Raw genomic sequence first — 21,611 nt, 5'->3', positions numbered from 1 at the left:
CTAGATAATGATTTGTTTCACAGTGTAATCTTCACGTGTCTTAACTAAAGCACTCCCTCTGCTGAATCACCTCTAAATTATTTACACATTATTCACTTTGTGTGTTTTTAGGAATCCGCTAGCTTAGCGCAGCTACTAGCTCTTAGCCGATTTAGCATGGCGGCTTCTCCTGTCTCTCTCGCACTTTTCTGCTCTGGGTGTGAAATGTTTAGTTATTCCTCGGCCTCCTTTAGCAGTAATGGTACTTGTAATAAGTGTAGCTTATTCGTAGCTTTGGAGGCCAGGCTGGGCGAATTGGAGACTCGGCTCCGCACCGTGTAAAATTCTACAGCTAGCTAGGCCCCTGTAGTCGGTGTGGACCAAGGTAGCTTAGCCGCTGTTAGTTCTTTTCCAGAAGATCCCAAGCAGCCGGGAAAGCAGGCCGACTGGGTGACTGTGAGGAGGAAGCGTAGCCCTAAACAGAAGCCCCGTGTACACCGCCAACCCGTTCACATTTCTAACCATTTTTCCCCACTTGGCGACACACCCACCAAGGATCAAACTCTGGTTATTGGCGACTCTGTTTTGAGAAATGTGAAGGTAGCGACACCAGCAACCATAGTCAGTTGTCTTCCGGGGGCCAGAGCAGGCGACATTGAAGGAAATTTGAAACTGCTGTCTAAGGCTAAGCCTAAATTTGGTAAGATTGTAATTCACGTCGACAGTAATGACACCCGGTTACGCCAATCGGAGGTCACTAAAATTAACATTGAATCGGTGTGTAACTTTGCAAAAACAATGTCGGACTCTGTAGTTTTCTCTGGGCCCCTCCCCATTCGGACCGGGAGTGACATGTTTAGCCGCATGTTCTCCTTGAATTGCTGGCTGTCTGAGTGGTGTCCAAAAAATGAGGTGGGCTTCATAGATAATTGGCAAAGCTTCTGGGGAAAACCTGGTCTTGTTAGGAGAGACGGCATCCATCCCACTTTGGATGGAGCAGCTCTCATTTCTGGCCAATTTTCTTAAATCCTCCAAACCGTGACTATCCAGGGTTGGGACCAGGAAGCAGAGTTGTAGTCTTACACACCTCTCTGCAGCTTCTCTCCCCCTGCCATCCCCTCATTACCCCATCCCCGTAAAGACGGTGCCTGCTCCCAGACCACCAATAACCAGTAAAAATCTATTTAAGCATAAAAATTCAAAAAGAAAAAATAATATAGCACCTTCAACTGCACCACAGACTAAAACAGTTAAATGTGGTCTATTAAACATTAGGTCTCTCTCTTCTAAGTCCCTGTTAGTAAATGATGTAATAATTGATCAACATATTGATTTATTCTGCCTTACAGAAACCTGGTTACAGCAGGATGAATATGTTAGTTTAAATGAGTCAACACCCCCGAGTCACACTAACTGCCAGAACGCTTGTAGCACGGGCCGAGGCGGAGGATTAGCCGCAATCTTCCACACCAGCTTATTAATTAATCCAAAACCCAGACAGAGTGTTGTATGGCTGGGGGGCCTGGCTGCCTTTTTGTTTCTGTCTTTTGTTTTTCCTTCCAGGTGGCTTGCATTTGGGACTGAGTGGCTGTGTTGCTGAGGTTATCAGGACCTCACCCTGATCACCTGCGGCTCGTCAGGACTCACAGCTGAGGTGCATCTATATGGATTGGAACATGGTGGCATTTAAGACTGGAGTATACAGTGTGTATTTGCCAGAGACTCGACCTTGTGACCAGACGGGTGAGATAGTCGTCTCGGGAGCCATCTCATCATCAGTGGATGCAGAGAACGTCCAGGGTTTGATGCACGGTCTGTGAAAGAGGAGGGGGTGAGGTCTCACGCTCGTCAGCACACTTCCTGAGGTACGTTAGATTTTGTGACTAACATTTATACAGTCAGTAAATGTGGTGTCCCTCACACCTTTATTATATTGAGCTGTATGTTAGTCATGTATCGGCTTCCACTGCAGTGGAGTTTTGTGAACTGGATGTTCCATGCCTGCAGGTTGGGAAGCTGATTAGTAATCAAGCCAGGAAGTGTTTGCTGTTTGTACACCTTTAAGTGTTCTCTCTGTGTGTAGAGTGTGGACTCACATAATGGTTCCTTCTTTCACAGACTCGGTTTGTTGCGGCCACCTGGGGGGTGTCGGCGGGGTCCTTGGGTCCGAACAGCTTCTGGCTCCGGACCGTTAGCGCTGCTGGGAGCGCACCACGCCAGACCGCACTTTCTTTTGTTGTTTTTTGTATCACTGTTATGTATTAAATTCAGTTAGCCTTTGTACCGTGCTCTGCTTATTTCATACTGGGTCCTTCAAACGCTGGTTGGTTCTCCGAGCTGCGTCCGACACATAACACAGAGCTTTAATTCATTTGAAAGCTTGACTCTTAGTCTTGTCCATCCAAATTGGAAGTCCCAAAAACCAGTTTTATTTGTTATTATCTATCGTCCACCTGGTCGTTACTGTGAGTTTCTCTGTGAATTTTCAGACCTTTTGTCTGACTTAGTGCTTAGCTCAGATAAGATAATTATAGTGGGCGATTTTAACATCCACACAGATGCTGAGAATGACAGCCTCAACACTGCATTTAATCTATTATTAGACTCACTTGGCTTTGCTCAAAATGTAAATGAGTCCACCCACCACTTTAATCATATTTTAGATCTTGTTCTGACTTATGGTATGGAAATTGAAGACTTAACAGTATTCCCTGAAAACTCCCTTCTGTCTGATCATTACTTAATAACATTTACATTTACTCTGATGGACTACCCAGCAGTGGGGAATAAGTTTCATTACAGTAGAAGTCTTTCAGAAAGCTCTGTAACTAGGTTTAAGGATATGATTCCTTCTTTATGTTCTCTAATGCCATATACCAACACAGTGCAGAGTAGCTACCTAAACTCTGTAAGTGAGATAGAGTATCTTGTCAGTAGTTTTACATCCTCATTGAGGACAACTTTGGATGCTGTAGCTCCTCTGAAAAAGAGAGTCTTAAATCAGAAGTGCCTGACTCCGTGGTATAACTCACAAACTCGCAGCTTAAAGCAGATAACCCGTAAGTTGGAGAGGAAATGGCGTCTCACTAATTTAGAAGATTTTCACTTAGCCTGGAAAAAGAGTCTGTTGTTCTATAAAAAAGCCCTCCGTAAAGCTAGTACATCTTACTACTCATCACTAATTGAAGAAAATAAGAACAACCCCAGGTTTCTTTTCAGCACTGTAGCCAGGCTGACAAAGAGTCAGAGCTCTATTGAGCCGAGTATTCCTTTAACTTTAACTAGTAATGACTTCATGACTTTCTTTGCTAATAAAATTTTAACTATTAGAGAAAATAATTACTCATAACCATCCCAAAGACGTATCATTGTCTTTGGCTGCTTTCAGTGATGCCAGTATTTGGTTAGACTCTTTCTCTCCGATTGTTCTGTCTGAGTTATTTTCATTAGTTACTTCCTCCAAACCATTAACATGTCTATTAGACCCCATTCCTACCAGGCTGCTCAAGGAAGCCCTACCATTAATTAATGCATCGATCTTAAATATGATCAATCTATCTTTATTAGTTGGCTATGTACCACAGGCTTTTAAGGTGGCAGTAATTAAACCATTACTTAAAAAGCCATCACTTGACCCAGCTATCTTAGCTAATTATAGGCCAATCTCCAACCTTCTTTTTCTCTCAAAAATTCTTGAAAGGGTAGCTAACTGATCATCTGCAGAGGAATGGTCTATTTGAAGAGTTTCAGTCAGGTTTTAGAATTCATCATAGTACAGAAACAGCATTAGTGAAGGTTACAAATGATCTTCTTATGGCCTCAGACAGTGGACTCATCTCTGTGCTTGTTCTGTTAGACCTCAGTGCTGCTTTTGATACTGTTGACCATAAAATTTTATTACAGAGATTAGAGCATGCCATAGGTATTAAAGGCACTGCGCTGCGGTGGTTTGAATCATATTTATCTAATAGATTACAATTTGTTCATGTAAATGGGGAATCTTCTTCACAGACTAAGGTTAATTATGGAGTTCCACAAGGTTCTGTGCTAGGACCAATTTTATTCACTTTATACATGTTTCCCTTAGGCAGTATTATTAGACGGCATTGCTTAAATTTCATTGTTACGCAGATGATACCCAGCTTTATCTATCCATGAAGCCAGAGGACACACACCAATTAGCTAAACTGCAGGATTGTCTTACAGACATAAAGACATGGATGACCTCTAATTTCCTGCTTTTAAACTCAGATAAAACTGAAGTTATTGTACTTGGCCCCACAAATCTTAGAAACATGGTGTCTAACCAGATCCTTACTCTGGATGGCATTACCCTGACCTCTAGTAATACTGTGAGAAATCTTGGAGTCATTTTTGATCAGGATATGTCATTCAATGCGCATATTAAACAAATATGTAGCACTGCTTTTTTGCATTTGCGCAATATCTCTAAAATTAGAAAGGTCTTGTCTCAGAGTGATGCTGAAAAACTAATTCATGCATTTATTTCCTCTAGGCTGGACTATTGTAATTCATTATTATCAGGTTGTCCTAAAAGTTCCCTGAAAAGCCTTCAGTTAATTCAAAATGCTGCAGCTAGAGTACTGACAGGGACTAGAAGGAGAGAGCATATCTCACCCATATTGGCCTCTCTTCATTGGCTTCCTGTTAATTCTAGAATAGAATGTAAAATTCTTCTTCTTACTTATAAGGTTTTGAATAATCAGGTCCCATCTTATCTTAGGGACCTCATAGTACCATATCACCCCAATAGAGCTCTTCGCTCTCAGACTGCAGGCTTACTTGTAGTTCCTAGGGTTTGTAAGAGTAGAATGGGAGGCAGAGCCTTCAGCTTTCAGGCTCCTCTCCTGTGGCACCAGCTCCCAATTCAGATCAGGGAGACAGACACCCTCTCTACTTTTAAGATTAGGCTTAAAACTTTCCTTTTTGCTAAAGCTTATAGTTAGGGCTGGATCAGGTGACCCTGAACCATCCCTTAGTTATGCTGCTATAGACTTAGACTGCTGGGGGGTTCCCATGATGCACTGAGTGTTTCTTCCTCTTTTTGCTCTGTATGCACCACTCTGCATTTAATCATTAGTGATTGATCTCTGCTCCCCTCCACAGCATGTCTTTTTCCTGGTTCTCTCCCTCAGCCCCAACCAGTCCCAGCAGAAGACTGCCCCTCCCTGAGCCTGGTTCTGCTGGAGGTTTCTTCCTGTTAAAAGGGAGTTTTTCCTTCCCACTGTTGCCAAGTGCTTGCTCACAGGGGGTCGTTTTGACTGTTGTGGTTTTTCCGTAATTATTGTATGGCCTTGCCTTACAATATAAAGCGCCTTGGGGCAACTGTTTGTTGTGATTTGGCGCTATATAAATAAAATTGATTTGATTTGATTTGATTAATAGACCTCGTATATATATATATATATATATATATATATATATATATATATATATATATATATATATATATATATATAAACTTTTATTTGACCAAATAATGTAGAAAAACACTTTGGCTGTTGGAAATGGTGTCATTACATAGTGTATCCAGCAGAAGGCGCTCTGACTGCATTGTTTACAATGTCATCAAGCATGGCTGGGATCCCCATCACCCCTTGGTCACATTAGCTACAAGAGAATGAGTCAAAGGGAGCAGCTGGCATTCATTTTCAACCACAGTTGGAATTTTACAGTGACAGGAGATATGTGGTTGCTATGCTACCTGCTAGGCAGGTCCAAAACAGACAAGAAGTCTATTTTATGCAAATCGTGAGCAATGCAACACGCAACTGCCACTATGAGTGAAGGTAATGTAATGGTACCACGATGTTCCTTGGTATGTTGCATAAACAGAAGAATCCAAAATGGTATAATCTAAAGTGTGTGACATGGTTTCTCTTATATTTTGCAAAACTAAGTAAGAAATAAACATTTTTATATGTCAGGAGACGTATCGATATCGATGGTGGCTGTTCCTTTGGTCTGCTGTGAACAGTTAAATGTCATGAGAATACAAATGTAATGAGTTGAGGGATGATAACGTCGTGTGGAAATGTTGTTTCCTTGTACTGCAAGCAACGTTTTCTCAGAGACAGCTATAAACCTAACAGACAAGCTCAAAAGACTTGTTGCCCTTCTCTGTAAAGGTAGGGGAATTATCTGGATTGCAACTACAGTGGTATTACATTGCTCTCCCTGTATTTGCTTGAGTCATTCTCAGTAGGATTCAGTTGCAGCTAGATTCTCATTTTAATTCACAGATTGATTCATACATCTAAAGATCGATTAAAAAAAAAAAAGTCTCAGCAGTTGGGCCATTACACTCTTTCTGAGGGTGTGTAATGGGAAAAATTAAATGATCATTTCTAAACATTGATTATGGCGGCGCTGTTCCTGATTTAGAAGCAGCACGTCCACAATTTATTTATCACCCTCTGTCAAAGCCATTTAACGATCTCAATCATGACTACCAGGACTGTTGTTGCAGGCAAGAAAAGAGAATCTTCCGCCGTTTATAATTCACACAGTAGTTTGGCTTATTTTTCATTCCTCGTAACATGCCATTTCCGTGGCACAGCACATGAATGTTCTCTGGGGTGGACTATGGGAGAGCTTTTGCCATAGCCGGATTCTCCTGCTGCAAGAAAACTTAGGAGAACTTTCCCCAGGCTGCAGGGGAACTTTTCTCATAACCGCGTTCTCCTGCTGCAGGAGAAACGTTCTCATACAGTGTGCCATGCATCAAGTGCTGCATGAGTTTTATACAGGAGACCAGGGCCATTATCCCCCAGAAAATTTTAAATTTATAACTTTCTGAAACAGTATTGCCTGCATTTTGAGGGCCAAATTTTGTGAAGTAGTATTAATATGTTGCATAACTAGACAATCAGGTAACAGCTCAAAAAACGGTTTTAATGTCAATAACCCAAATTGATATTGCATTGAATCGAATTGAATCAAATCAAAATAATCAATTCTGAATCTTAAAAATTGGAATCAAATCGACTCTTGAAATTTGAATCGATACTCAGCCCTAATGGGTGCAGAAGACTGGTATTAAATGACCCCCTTTGCTGAATTATTAATGACCTGAGTATTGATAAGGGCCCCTTCACACATAGTATGAATACGTACAACTCAGGGTGACTCACGGCGAAACAGCTCGTATGAGCGAACCACAAAAACATTGCGCCGACAGGCAGGCGTGCATAAATGGTAAATGGACTGCATTTATATTGCGCTTTTCCTTCTGCATCAGATGCTCAAAGCGCTTTACAATTACGTTACATTCACCCCGATGTCAGGGTGCTGCCATTCAAGGTGCTCACTACACACTGGGAGCAATAGGAGATTAAAGGCCTTGCCCAAGGGCCCTTAGTGATTTTCCAGTCAGGCGGGGATTTGAACCCATGATCTTCTGGACTCAAGCCCAACACCTTAACCACTAGACCATCACCTCCCCCATATGCATGATCCCGGTGCGATAGTTCATGCAAGTGATGGTGTCAGCTGCACAACATCACACTGTTGATGTGGAGAACAATTAAATAAAAACTAGCTGTATAATTAGTGAATATCACTGGGTTGATATAAATAATACATAAAAGGGGACACAATATAGAACCCCGTGTTTAAATAACCCTGGTTTAAAAAAAAAAATGTCACTCACGGGATTCAAACTCATAAGCTCTGATTACCAGACAGAAACTTTACTACTACACTACTATTACTGACCTGTAATCAGAGTGGAAAAATGCATGAAATCAACAAAAACATGAAGGAGGTACACTGTGTGCAGCCGCTACAGCCTGGCGCAAAGGTGAAAGATGTTTTATATATTTTCACGTGAGGACAGCAGGCAGAGACATGCGCCTCACGGAGGAATATTGTAAGTTCATGTCCTTCCAAACATGGAACATGTTCTCAAGCTGGGATGTACAGGAGCAGAGATCTTTACAGCTGTGGCTGTGAGCAGACACGCCCACCTGTCTGTTCAGCGCCCAGACCAATGTGTCACTCTGTGATTGTGGGCATTCATTTTCATTATTACCTCCGCCAAGGAGGTTATGTTTTTGGTCAAGTTTGTTTGTTTGTTTGTCTGTCTGTCTGTTTTTCAGCAGGATAACTCAAAACGTTTTGAACGGATTTTGATGAAATTCTGTGGAGTGGTTGGAAATGACAAGAGGAACAAGTGATTAAATTTTAGTGGTGATCCGGATCACAATCCGGATCCAGGAATTTTTTAAAGGATTCTTCACCATTGTGGGATAGGGGGAATTTTGACATTCTAGTTTCTAACTCCACAAAAACAAGGCTGAAAGGCTTGAAAAAAAATGAGGGTGTAACATAGTCAAATGTTCTATCAAGCAACAAAGTTTGGTGATGATCGGATCTGGATTCCGGATCTGGTGATCCAGAATATGCAAAAATATAGGGAAAATAGAAAATGTGTCAGTGTGAGGTGACAAATGAAGCTAGAGATGCACTGATTCAGATGTACTGATTCAGTAAGGTGTCATCATATTTGATGTAGCTTCAAATGTTATGGAGCTAGAGCCAGAAGAAAACCGCCATTACCGAAAAATCATTTTTATACAATAACTTTTGAACTAATAAAGACATAAAAGTGATTCCAAGTTCTAGTGGTATGTTTTCATGGTCAAGGATGTCAAATATAAAGGAAAGAAAAGTGTATGTATCATAGTTTTGGTTGTAACACTGAATTGTTGAATAGATCACTGTGCCAAGGAGGGAATCTCTTTAGGGTCAGTGACCCTATGGCCTTGTGTAGCACATGCAGCACTTAAAAAATAGTTCTCTTTCAGAATTTACTGTTATTTATTACCTCCGCCAAGGAGGTTATGTTTTCGATCGAGTTTGTTTGTTTGTTTGTTTGTCTGTCTGTTTGTCAGCAGGATAACTCAAACAGTTTTGAACGGATTTTGATGAAATCTTGTGGAGTGGTTGGAAATGACAAGAGGAACTAGCACATGCAACACTTAAAAAATAGTTCTATTTCAGAATTTACTGTTATTTATTTAGAGAAGTGTTTCATAAATGTTAAAAAATTCATATATTTGCAGTTTAGTTGAATAATAAATTGAATTTTGTCTCTTATTTGTTTTTGTCTATAAGCACATGCAATATCAATATCAGTGCTCAGATGACAGTAGCTTCTGGGAAACGTGCAAGTTGCAATAAACTGTGATGCCAAGCGCTAAGGATACATGCTATCCAGTCACAGCAGATGAAACTTTTTTTACTAGCAATCATTGTTAGACTTTTTTAGGTTCAGTGATTCCATGGCATGTAGATATTATGGCGTCAGTGACCCCATGGCCTTGGAGGAGGTTTGCACTCTCTGAGTGGTTCTAGTTTGATATGTAATTGTGTATGTAGGTATTGTCGTAATTATTTATATAACTGCCCTGGCGATGCTTTCTGTGTTTGTAATGTGTGCACTGAGCTGTCATCCAATCATTAAAATCTTAAAAGTACCTATCCAAACCTGCTATTGGTTTAGCAAATCAAGTACTCAGTGAACATTGGTGACGACTCTTTGTAGCCTATGTTGATTATTCACAAAGAATTGTATTCAACTGATTAAGCTGCTCTGTGAGGTGTCCTGAGAATTCATGGGATTCCCAGTAAGTTGGTGGACATCATAGTCAGTCTGTACACAGGTTTTGTAATTGCTGTTTTTGAGTTGAGTATTTGATTTCTTCCCAATGAATTCTGGCCTTCATCAGGATTGTGTTCTGGATCCTGATTTGTTCAGTGCTTATGTGGACTGGATGTGGGGTAACAGCCCAGTCTCATGTTTTTTTTTTTTTGTTTGTTTGTTTTCGTGCTACTGTCACGAAATTAGTAAAATTTTCGTGACAGGTTTTTTTTTTAAACTAACTATTACTAACCCTACTCCTACCTCCAACCCTATCCTTAACCATAACCTAATCCTACTCCTTCTCCCCACCCGAACCATAACCACCCCGACCCCCCTGCTTCACTTTTAATTTCTGCAGCCATCACGGAATGAATTAAAATTAATTTGTGCTGCCGTGACAAAAATGAGGTGCTTTTCGTTACAATATCACAAACCAATAGATAAATGTATATTTCGTGCTGCTGAATCACAACTTGCAGTGAGACCAGGTTGGAGTGATGCAATCTGGATGCCTTTGTTGGTGAGGAAACAAACAAAGTCACTGACAATGACTTTGTAGATTAAAATCTTTGAGGAATCAGTTAATGCCCTCATTGCAGCCCTTGACAAGCTGGGGGATGAGTCAGTGTTTGGGCTTCCGAATTCCTGGAGTCAGTCATCATAAGTGTATCTGTTTGTGTTGAACGTGTCAAGATTATAGTGAGACTGACAGATCACAGCTTTCATGATTTCTGGATGAGAGCACTATAAAATCCCATGTATAGGTAATATGTTTGTTTACATATTTTATGTTATTTATATGTCAAATAACGTATTAAGCCATTAACATTCTTCAGGTCCTTATTTACTAATGACTTGAGCTGAATCATTGAAAGGTCAAGGTGCCTCTGTGGTGGTTCTCAACCTGAGCCATCACCCTTTTGCTCTGTAATATCAGGTTGCTGTGTTTGAGTGAACATCGCCAATGAGGAGTCAGAGGCCTGGTGAGGAGCTCGGCTATGTTGTGTCACCCTCTCCTGGTGAAGAGATGATAATGCAGAGAAAAGGCACACCAAAAAGCGTGCATTAATTTGTTATATTGTCTTGTGAAAGTGACTTATTTAACACTTCTGCAAAGATAGATCTATGACTTCATCACATATCTATATTCCAATATTAAAGTATGTAATAAAGAAAACAAAGCATAATTTGATCATTCAGTAAATTGTTTATAATATCAAATTAATGTCTTGTTGAGAAGCTCGTTACTACAACAATTTGTAACTTCATCTTATTTGTCTTTTATTATGCTAAGTATTTCCTTGAGAATAGATAACTCGGGTGCGAGCACGTCCAATGGCTGGTTCCACAGGAAGCCCATCCACCATCGCCTGGGGGGGAACCAGCGGAGTAACTATGATCTGCGGGAGAGGATCTGCATCGGCAGCATGACTGCTTTGGAGAGCACCGTCTACCAACAGGTGCCCACCGACGACGCTGAAGCACAGATGTTAGCAAGCGCTGACCTGGATGACATGAAAAGTAAGGGAACCATATCTGGCAATGCACGACTGTATGGAACATGACAGTGTGAACAAAAAGTCAACACACAGCACTTGGGTATGCCAACAAATAATGAAAAGACATGAGACCGGGAAGTATTTTGTGTGAGCAGATGCATTCAAGTCACAACCCAGGAATCAGCATAACAATAATTCAGGGGACCACAAGAGATGTGTGACATTGATAACCTTAGATGACCCAGGTTTTTTCCACTTCAGATATCAACCTTGTTTTAGTTTAAATTTTATGTAAATTGTGTGTTTGGGTAATAGCATGTTAGTGAGTTGCATTTATAATTAGATGGTGATGTGTCCTATTACTGCATATAATGGATACCTGCTATTTTATCAGAGAGATCAGGATCACGTGTAGAACAACAGCAGATTCTCTGCGTAAATATAGTCCTTGAGCTTCCAGGTGTTGTGCAGCTGCCACACACAGTGTCTGGATTCAGAACAGCAGGAATTATATCAATGGGATTTCTGTATAGCTACCAGAGGGGAGAAAATAGTGCTCATGATCACTATGTTGTAATTTATTCTTCTAATCTGAGATTCTACAACTCCTAATTGAGCACCTTTACATACCATCATGTGATATGGTAAATGACAGGATTCTTTGTTTTTGAGTTATTGTGTCTGAAAGACTGTGGTTACATTCAGTCACTCACTCACTCACGCACATTACTAGCATACAAGTCATGCTACATGCATGAAATATAAAACAACTCCAAATCAACTAGCACTTAATTCAATTAACTGCTGTTGATTTTTTTCTGATTACAGCCTGTAAACCAAAGAAAAGAATTCCATTAGCGCCCGTAGTACAAATCAATATGAGAGTTATTTTGAGGCGTGTCATTTTTCTACACTGCATCATGAACACAAGTTTTTAAGGGTCCCCAACCTACCAAATCCCACTTTAACCTCTGGGTGTACTTGCTAATGTTAACGTTGTAGCTGACGTGTAATACATAAATTGGTGCGTAATACATACATTCTTTCTTTTGCTTGCTGCTGGTACCAGGTGGTAATGGATTTACAACTGTGTGGACAACATTTATGTTTGAAATGAGCCATGATTACAGCTGATCAACAGGCACAGCAGGGATCCAAAAACTGATGTTGTGGCGTAAGATACTGGAAGTGGGAAATGTGGGAGAGAAATCTTGATTTGTTGTCTCAGATAAGTTATGTTGCTTTGAATGAGTTATGTTGTACATTTTAAAACAACAAGATGACTTGACTAGATCAAGTGAAGTCAACAGATCATTTCCTACAGTAATACAGTATTTTCAGTATAAGTTGCACTTTTTTAATTATATTTTTTTGTACATTGTTATAAGGTAATTTTTTTATTGCTTATTCTTTTATTATTGGAGTATATTTTGTTCAATGCTTTTTGGATGTGGGAGGAAGCTGAAACACCCAGTGAGAACCCACGCAAACACGGGGAGAACATGGAAACTCCACGCAGAAAGCCCACAGGTGGGAATCGAACACATACGTTTCTTGCTGTGAGGCAAGGGTACTACCACTAAGTCACTGTGCTGCATTATTATTATTATTAGTAGTAGTAGTAGTGGTGGTGGTATTGTTGTTGTTGTTGTTATTATTACTTGTAGGATCCTCAAAATCACTCAGGGCCCATGGGCAAGGTCCTTAATCCCTAAATTGCTCCCTCATCTGTGGTGAGCGCCTTGCATGGCAACTCCCTGACATCAGTGTCTATGTGTGAATGGATAGGCAAATGTGAGGCATCAATGTAAAGCCCCTTTGACCATAAAAGTACTTTTTAAATGCAGTCCATTTACTGTTTTATTATTATTATTATTATTATTAGTAGTAGTAGTAGTAGTAGTAGTGGTGGTGGTATTGTTGTTGTTGTTGTTGTTGTTATTATTACTTATAGGATCCTCAAAATCACTCAGGGCCCATGGGCAAGGTCCTTAATCCCTAAGTTGCTCCCTCATCTGTGGTGAGCGCCTTGCATGGCAACTCCCTGACATCAGTGTCTATGTGTGAATGGATAGGCAAATGTGAGGCATCAGTGTAAAGCCCCTTTGACCATAAAAGTACTTTTTAAATGCAGTCCATTTACTGTTTTATTATTATTATTATTATTATTTAAATTTGGTTGGTTAGCTTTATTGCATTATTATTATTATTATTATTATTACTTGTTTTATTTTATTTATTTTTTATCTACAATTTATTTGGTATATAAATTGCATTTTATCTATGATTTATTTGGTTTACAATTTGCACCAGAATATACTAAGTCACAGGACTTCCTAAACTTGTTTAAAAAAAGCACAATTTACACTCTGGAAAATATCGGAATAATACTGAATGGATTATTATTAGGCATGCACATAACTGGTACTCATGGTGCTTGTGTGTGCTAAAAATAAATGATGTGCAGCAGAAAACACAAGGAAAGCACTTCATAAGAGGAAAGCAATAACAGATTGTTTGAAAAGTATTTCCCTCTGCTGTGCATCAATGAGTTTTAGCACACACAAGCACAATGAGTACCAGTTATGTGCACTCCTGATTATTATATTGGTTAGTATGAGCTGAGTATGAGTCGTGTTATAACTTTATGTTTAATCAGATTTATGGCCACATGTTTTAAATGATTCAGTCTTTTACTGTGGCAACCACCCCCACACATAAACAGTTCACCCATATTTGGTCCACCAGATAGATTTTGCACTTTATATGGAATAAAATAGGTGATTGAAAAAGTTTACTACCCTCCACGGGTAATGAGAAGAACTGCTACATAAAAGAACATTACTTCACAACCATCCATTTTCTTAAACTGCTTATTCCAGTTAATGATCACAAGGAGCTGGACCGTATCACATGATTGGACAAGAGGTGGGGCCAGTGGTGGGCACAGATAACCAAAAAATTAACTTTGATAATCAGATAACTGAAAAGTTATCTTTGATAAAGATAAAATGATAAACCACCCAAAAATGTATCAGAAGTTACAGATAACCGATAAATTCCAGTATTGTCGCTGTTACACTTACAACTACTAACAAGCTGATTTTGAGTTTTAACACCATGATCGCTTCTGGAAGCATCAAAAGCAACAGACCCAAACAATGAGCCAGCAGTTCTGCCTTTGAGCCTCCTACTAGAAGCTCCAGTTTACTACATCACTTCCAGCGCAAACACAGCTAAGAGAAGCCACAAAGCCCAACTCTCTACTCAATCACAACGCTTCCGTCAGGCAGAGGTCTTGGAAAATAAAGCAATGCTGACTTATGGTTTGGCGTAAATAAAATGAATACTGATAGAATAACTCTATTAATGTCAATTCTGGCATTTGTGCAAAGTTAAGATATAACATATATGTTTTAATGTTGAATAATGCACTAATTCTGAAGTTTTGTAACAAACACAGACAGATGGCATTCTGGGTAAAATGTGCCTCGGCTAACACTGATTGGTTGACTGTAAACCAACACATTAATGTGAGGTGTGTCGTGTGTTGGTATTTACAAATAAATGTGCTTTTGTAAAATATGCCATTTTTTATTTGTAAAAAAAAAAAGGCATTTTCAAAAAAAAAAAAAAAAAAGCCAAGTTGTAATTAGATAATCGTCTGATATAACCAGTGTCAAAATAAGTAGAACACTACCATGACCTACTGGTGCCAGTGCAAGTTTTGGCCCTTTTTCATCTGATTTTTCATTCGTGCGAGAATTTTTTGGATCGCACCGAGTTTCAGGCTAATCGCGTGTCCTGCATCGTTTAGTATACATGGAGTAACGAGTTGCGTTTAACATCTCACGACCACCTCCTGATCGGCGTTCATATGGTCAGATGAAAATCAAACCTGTTTGATATTCTGGTCTACTGTCATGAGGGTATCCCACTGCTGAAGCGCTACAACTATCCAACCACTCGCAAACATCGCAGACCTGTCTTGTAATGTTTTTTGTTGTTGTTGATGTTGTTTTTTAACTTTGATGTCTCCCATCGAGAGTTGTAAATTCAGTTTGAAAAAAAGCTTCTCTTTACGTTTTGCTTCTGAAAACACAAGTCCGATGTGTGGTTTTTGAACGTGCAATGTGTGTGAGAACATAAATCGTACGCTCTGAACTTTTACACCGTGCAGTTCTGTGGTACAGTTTGAGTTGGAACCGAGTACAGTGATTGAAAATATCAGCCCACCTTGAGGGCCAATACTGCCATGAACACTACTGGCCAGTAGATGGTAGTAGAGACCTTGAAAATTTACCAAAACAAAATTCCAGATAATCTGTGTCTGCTACATTTAAGATGCATGGAATTTAATAAACACAAACACAATAACAATGACTATAAACCCAGAGAATAGATTCATGAGAGTTTTAGGCACTAGAGTTTAATGCTGTTGTCCGTGGAGCCTGATCAGAGTGCCTGAAATGCATTTCTCATGTCATGAATGTACTGAGATACCCATAATGCACCTGGACACAGCATGTCCACACTAAAACCTTAACAAATTAGCACATTACTTTAAAACTAAAACATATATCTGATATTTTCAGTTTATAAAACTTCAGACATGATGTTAATTTAAATAACTTGTCCAAAATTAGTTTGGTTAAAATTTGAACCATAAGTTAAAAATCTATGCCTCTGAATGACTTGGGTGATATTGCCCACATGTCAGTATGGGGTTAATTTTTATTTATTTATTTATTTTTTGTGGCCAGTTCTTCTTGGCTTGCAGAGGATAGTGTTTTTTCTAGAAGTAGCTCTCGTCTGTTTGCAGAGGATAGAACTACACATCTGCTACAAAACATTTAACAGGTAGGTGCTCAACTGATTTTAAATTTTATAAGTGTTTGCTGCTGTTCAGCTTTGTTTGCCATGTTAACAGTCTAAAATTGGACAAAAATTAAAGATAAAAAGATAATGAAAACATTATCTTTGATAATTATCAGTTATCGGATTATCGGAACTGTGCCCACCACTGGGTGGGGTACACCCTTGACAGGCTGCCAATCTATCAGAGGGCTGACACATACATACCCACAAACTCATTCATATGCTCACTCACAGCTAACACCCCTATTCCACAGAGCACCATTCTATTATGATTACCCACAATCCAAAAAAAGTGCAAAAACACAATGCACCAGCTTACTCCGGCTTGTCTCCTAACTTACTGGCTTACAAAGTTCAGACCTGGCTGTTGGCTGGCTTATAAACTGGCGACCTGGCATCCTGCCCGAAAACGAAAGTAAGGTGCTGCACCCAGCTGTACCCTCAGCCAGACCAGACTAGCCAGAATTTTTCTCCAGTGGAGCACGATCAAACAAGTTTCAAGCTGTACTCATTCGGAATATCCAGTTTAAAGATGTTTGAAAATGACAGAATCTATAAGGACTACGAAAACCCCCGAAGTTACCATGCACTAGCGACAATTAGGCGAATCAGGATGAAATTTTTGAACAGCTCGAAAAATTGACAAAGATGGATCAAGAAGTTATTATGATGCTTCAAAATGCACCCCAATTTGCTATTCGGGATGAAATGGGAAGGAACAGCACTCTGTCGAATCGCACCATAAGGTCAATTTAGAGTCACCAATTCACCTAACCTGCATTTCCTTGGAAGTGGGAGGAAGTCGGAGCACTCAGATGGAGCCCATGTAAACATTGGGAGAACATGCAAAGTGCACACAGAAAGGACCAGGCCTGAAGCCAATCTGTGACCGTCTAGCTGTGAGACACTACTGCTAATCACAGAGCTACCACTGCTTTACTGTACTTTCTGAAAAACAAGTCTGTATCATTAAGATGCATCAGGTTTCTAATTCTGTCTCTCTTTTCAAAATATATTTTCCTTTTTGTCTTGATGGATTTATTGTTTTCCACACTAAACACTGTAATTTAAAATGACAGGTTGACGCTCTTCTCAAACTTTACTTTTTGTTTGCTAATGTTCATAAGAAAATCTGCAGTGCAAAGATGCACAATTAGTTTTATGTCCATAAATGTAATTATTTACTTTTTACATAAAAGACCAATAATATGAGCGAAGCGTCGCGCAGCGCCGTGAAGCGGCGCAAAGCTCACTCATGGTACATGGCATCCTAAACAGGAAGTGCCAAAATTCAAATCCACAGTAAAACAGGAAATGTTCAAATGTCAAACACTTCCTGGATTCACAGACGAGATCCCATGGAATCACGCGGGAACTCAGTGGCAAGCTCACACTCAAACAGGAAGTGCCAAATTCTCAGTCACAGTGAAACAGGAAATGTCCAGTGTTGAACACTTCCTGGCATGGGTGGAGCTAGAGCAGAGGCTGGGGTTTCACTGGACTCCCCTGAAATCTGATTGGACACAGATGATTGACATGTCACGGCACTATTCGTCTGGTTGAAATAGCTGCATTTTGAAATCACTGAGTCACATCAACTGCTAGGTTCCTCTTGTCCAGTAGTTTGTGCTGTGTACCACAAAATGTTCTAATCCACCTTAGTAGAAGAAGAAAAATGTTTGGGGATTTGCTTTCAGTTTGAGTTTGAGGAATTTTAGAAATTTTTACTCTGTTTTTTCTATTTCTTGTATCTAAAATGGCATAAACATATTAAAATGTGTTAAATTCCAAGTGTTCCAATACTTTTGGAGGGCACAGTATCCTAACCTTATGATGAGTGCAAAATGAGTGTGGTATTATTACTGTTTTGTTTAAGAATGTTTAATTTTCACTGTCACTGCACTTTGTGTCAAATCATAGTCATATTATATACCTTACTGATATAAAATCAGTAAGGTATATTTTCTATTATACATTTCAAATCTAAGGTGGAACTCTACTAGTGTTTACTAAGGTACACATAAATATCTTAAAAAAAAAGAAAAAAAAGAGAGTAGAGCCACTTTGGTGCCTGGTCTTGAGAACCAGGGATGGTTGGTTGAAAAGCTTTTTTATCCCATGGGAACTCTCCTTACCCACTTAAGCGATTCAAGAATATGGACAGCATGTATATAAGTGACATTTACATGACAATTTACATAATAATATTGAGATACGATAATCTTGGGGGGGTGGAGCTCCCCCTGAAGCTGATAGGTTTTAGTCATGCTCCTGCACCCAAGAACCGTTTTACTGAAAAAAGTCTGAAGGACTTAAAGGTCATGGTTAGAAGGCATGTGAGTGGCAAATAAAGAAAAACGCTTAAAAAAGCAGGGGGTCTGAAATGTTTTTGCCATGCTAATGCTCCCCTGTAAAGTCCTAAATGACATGGTGAGATGCTGACGAGCTTTGCTCGTTCATGTCCGCAACATGTGCATTTTAGTTAACTCACTGAATGATTCTGGACATTCCTGCTGTGTTGCTGTTTTAAAGCGTAAGAGGCATAATGGGATACAGTGACAGAGTAAAACAGTGTAGTCCATCATCCATGGGATTCCACAGAGGCTGCAGTCGATTCTCCTTCAGCAGTGACCCTGCCTCTGGCTTTTCCTGTTTAACATAGCAGACTAATCGTTGGCTGTAGAGGAGTTGGAACCAGAAAACAAGTGTGTGTGTGTGTGTGTGTGTGTGTGTGTGTGTGTGTGTGTGTGTGTGTGTGTGTGTGTGTGTGTGTGTGTGTGTGTGTGTGTGTGTGTGTGTGTGTGTGTGTGTGTGTGTGTGTGTGTGTGGGTAGATGTCTCTCAGCACACAGCGACCAAAGAGCAGAGTTTTAGTTATATTTTTAAATAAATAAAGCATGAAAAAATAGGAAATACTTGTAATTTGTGTACTGCATCATTGTTGTTTTACTGTAACAGTAGTTAATCAGGACATGAATATGGTATTGTTCTTCAATACTTTAGATAACTAGATTTAGTTGTAACACACCACACTATGCAGTTTGCTACGAGGTGAGTAAATTATATGAAAATTCATTAAGGTATATCTTCTGTTATACCTTCCAAATCTAAGGTAGAACTCAACTAGTGTATACTAGTGTATATATATATATATACACTAGTATATCTAAATATCTAAAAACAAGAAGAGCAGAGCCTCTTAGGTGCCTGGTCTTGATTTTTTTTAGACTAGCTAAGAATAAGTTGCACAATGTACAAACAGTCTCTGGAACATATATTAAGATTACCAGGCACGAATAAACATGTCATACCAAAACTTAACTTAACCCAGTCTGCCGGGGTAGTGAAACCACCAAGCACAAAACTGGAAGTTAAGTAGCTACATGAAAATTAAGTAAGGTATATCTTCTATTATACATTCCAAATCTAAGGTAGAACTCTACTAGTGTATACTAAGGTATATCTAAATATCTAAAAAAAAGAAGAGTAGAGCCACTTAGGTGCCTAACGTTTAAGGAGACATAAATCTCTTAGTCCCATAGTCAGAAAAATGGCGACTGTTTTCATTTATATGAAAGGCTAAACACTTACATGAATGAGTGACGCGCACCAGCAAAAGGAGCAGACAAGTCGATCCTAATCTCTTCTTGGTGGTCCATGTAGTGTAGGGCTTCAGGGGGTCTTCATCACAACAGTCTTTGTAGTACTGCACTCAATAGCGCGTTTGCAGCTAAGCTAGCATGGCAACATAGACAATTAACAGCCGGGTACGTAACACATGACAACCTGCTCAAGTTTCTGCTCTAATTAACAGGATGTATTCCAGCAGCCACAAAGATCAATGGTCTGGGCACATCATTAAACAGGGCAGCACCAATGCCCATTTGGGAGGCGGTTTTCACAAAGTAGACCATCTCATCAATATTTCCTTTTTGAGTTGCAGATGAAGTGAGTATTGATGCCATGGCTGAAGTTCTGTGGATTCAGCTGTGGCTTCAGTTTGGACTTCAGACCACTGGACAATGAGTATTTTCTGTCATTCAGGATTTATGATTTTTGTATGTTAAATGGAGAATATTGGTGTTGTCAGAAATAGGTTTGCTTATTTTTCCTTGTTTTTTGCTCTTTGAGAGTTAGTGCTAGAGCACAAACTTCTTCTGAGTTTTCTGCTTTTGCAATATCTGACTATGAGTAACTTGATTTTCTGCTTTTGTCCAGACAAAACTATTTCAGTTTGCTCATAGGTTCTTTTCTTGAAAGTTGTCAGAACCTATCTGGTGGGTGATTTATTTCTGTGAAGCTCCAGACTAATCAAATTACACATCCAGAGTGAGGAACTCTGGTGGAGACCTGGGAGCTGTGGATGAACAATGAATCTAATTGGAGAGAGGAGGACATAAGGTGGTAATGACTGAGGAGATGACAGATGCAGAGGGACAGGAGAACCAGGGGCATGGGACTACTAATAAGTGCTGTACTGACCACCATCGAACACAACATTGGTCCATTATCCAAAAGCATTTTGGCATCCAGATTCAGCAGCAAAATGATCCTTTACACAACTCATTGTCCAACATGGACATGTGGGAGGACTTTGAAAACTTTGTTTTTGATTTTGATGATTGTGACTTGCTTGAGTCAATCCACACTCACCTGGAGTCACCACAGGAGCCCAACCGTAAGTAACCAGACTGGGTCTGTAGAGATGAATAGTGTTTGATTGGAAGCTGGTGAGGAGTTCTGATTGTGTCCTCATCATGGAATTGGAAAAAAAAAACATTCAAAAGAACCTGTCCCTGTGACTTTAAGATTGATTGTTCTCTGCTAAGATAGTTTGCATTATAGATTTGAAAAGCATATTATTGCATATATGTTGGTGTTATTGTAAAACACTAAGTAGTGCCTCATTTCATGTCTTTTGCCATTTGTACACATTCATGATGTTTCACCTATTGAGCAATAGACTCCACAATGAATCTCCATTAACTCTGAGAATAATGATGACTTCATTGACTCTTAATTTGAGGCCATTTGAAAGCCCTAGTCTGGGTGAACAGGGTCATATTGTTATTTGACTTAATAGTCAGGGGTGCACATAACTGATATTCATGGTGCTCATGTGTGCTACAAAATCATTGATGCACAGCAGACAGAGGGAAACGCTTTTCCTACAATCTGTCATTGCTTTCCTCCTATGAAGTGCTTCCTTTGTGTTTTCTGCTGCGCATCATTTATTTTTAGCATGCACAAGCACCATGAGTACCAGTTACGTATGTGCATGCCTGTTAATAGTTATCTCGGTCACTCTGGGTCTTCGGCTGCTGAGATTGAGAGATGTCTGGGGAGAGTTTTAGAAGTCATTAGGTCACTGGACAGAGGTGTTTTGCAATGCCTAGGTTTTTGCAGGATAACATAAGTTCCAAATCTTCCTTTTGTACTGTATGGTTTGAACCTTGTGTGTTAACCAACAACCTAAGGTGATGACTAGCTGTATTTGGTACTAGGTCTCTTTTGAGGATCTTTGGGTACCGCTGGGATGACTATGTCAAATAAACAGCTACTAAAATGAGTAGTGTAACTTGAACATCA

The 21,611-nt window shown here is 39.6% G+C and overlaps 1 protein-coding gene across 1 annotated transcript in view; it reads left to right on the top strand.

Annotated features, from left to right (window-relative positions):
• Positions 1 to 21,611, top strand: part of slc4a3 (solute carrier family 4 member 3) — a 147,274-nt gene that overhangs the window by 61,478 nt on the left and 64,185 nt on the right. Inside the window, exon 6 of the mRNA XM_034186203.1 lies at positions 10,941 to 11,167. Within this exon, the coding sequence (XP_034042094.1) occupies positions 10,941 to 11,167 (227 nt within the window). The remainder of the gene's footprint in view (positions 1 to 10,940; positions 11,168 to 21,611) is intronic.

The sequence above is a fragment of the Thalassophryne amazonica genome, chromosome 14, assembly GCF_902500255.1.
Source record: "Thalassophryne amazonica chromosome 14, fThaAma1.1, whole genome shotgun sequence".
In the NCBI taxonomy this organism is placed as follows: Eukaryota; Metazoa; Chordata; class Actinopteri; order Batrachoidiformes; family Batrachoididae; genus Thalassophryne; species Thalassophryne amazonica.
This window is presented reverse-complemented; position numbering and strand designations above follow the sequence as displayed.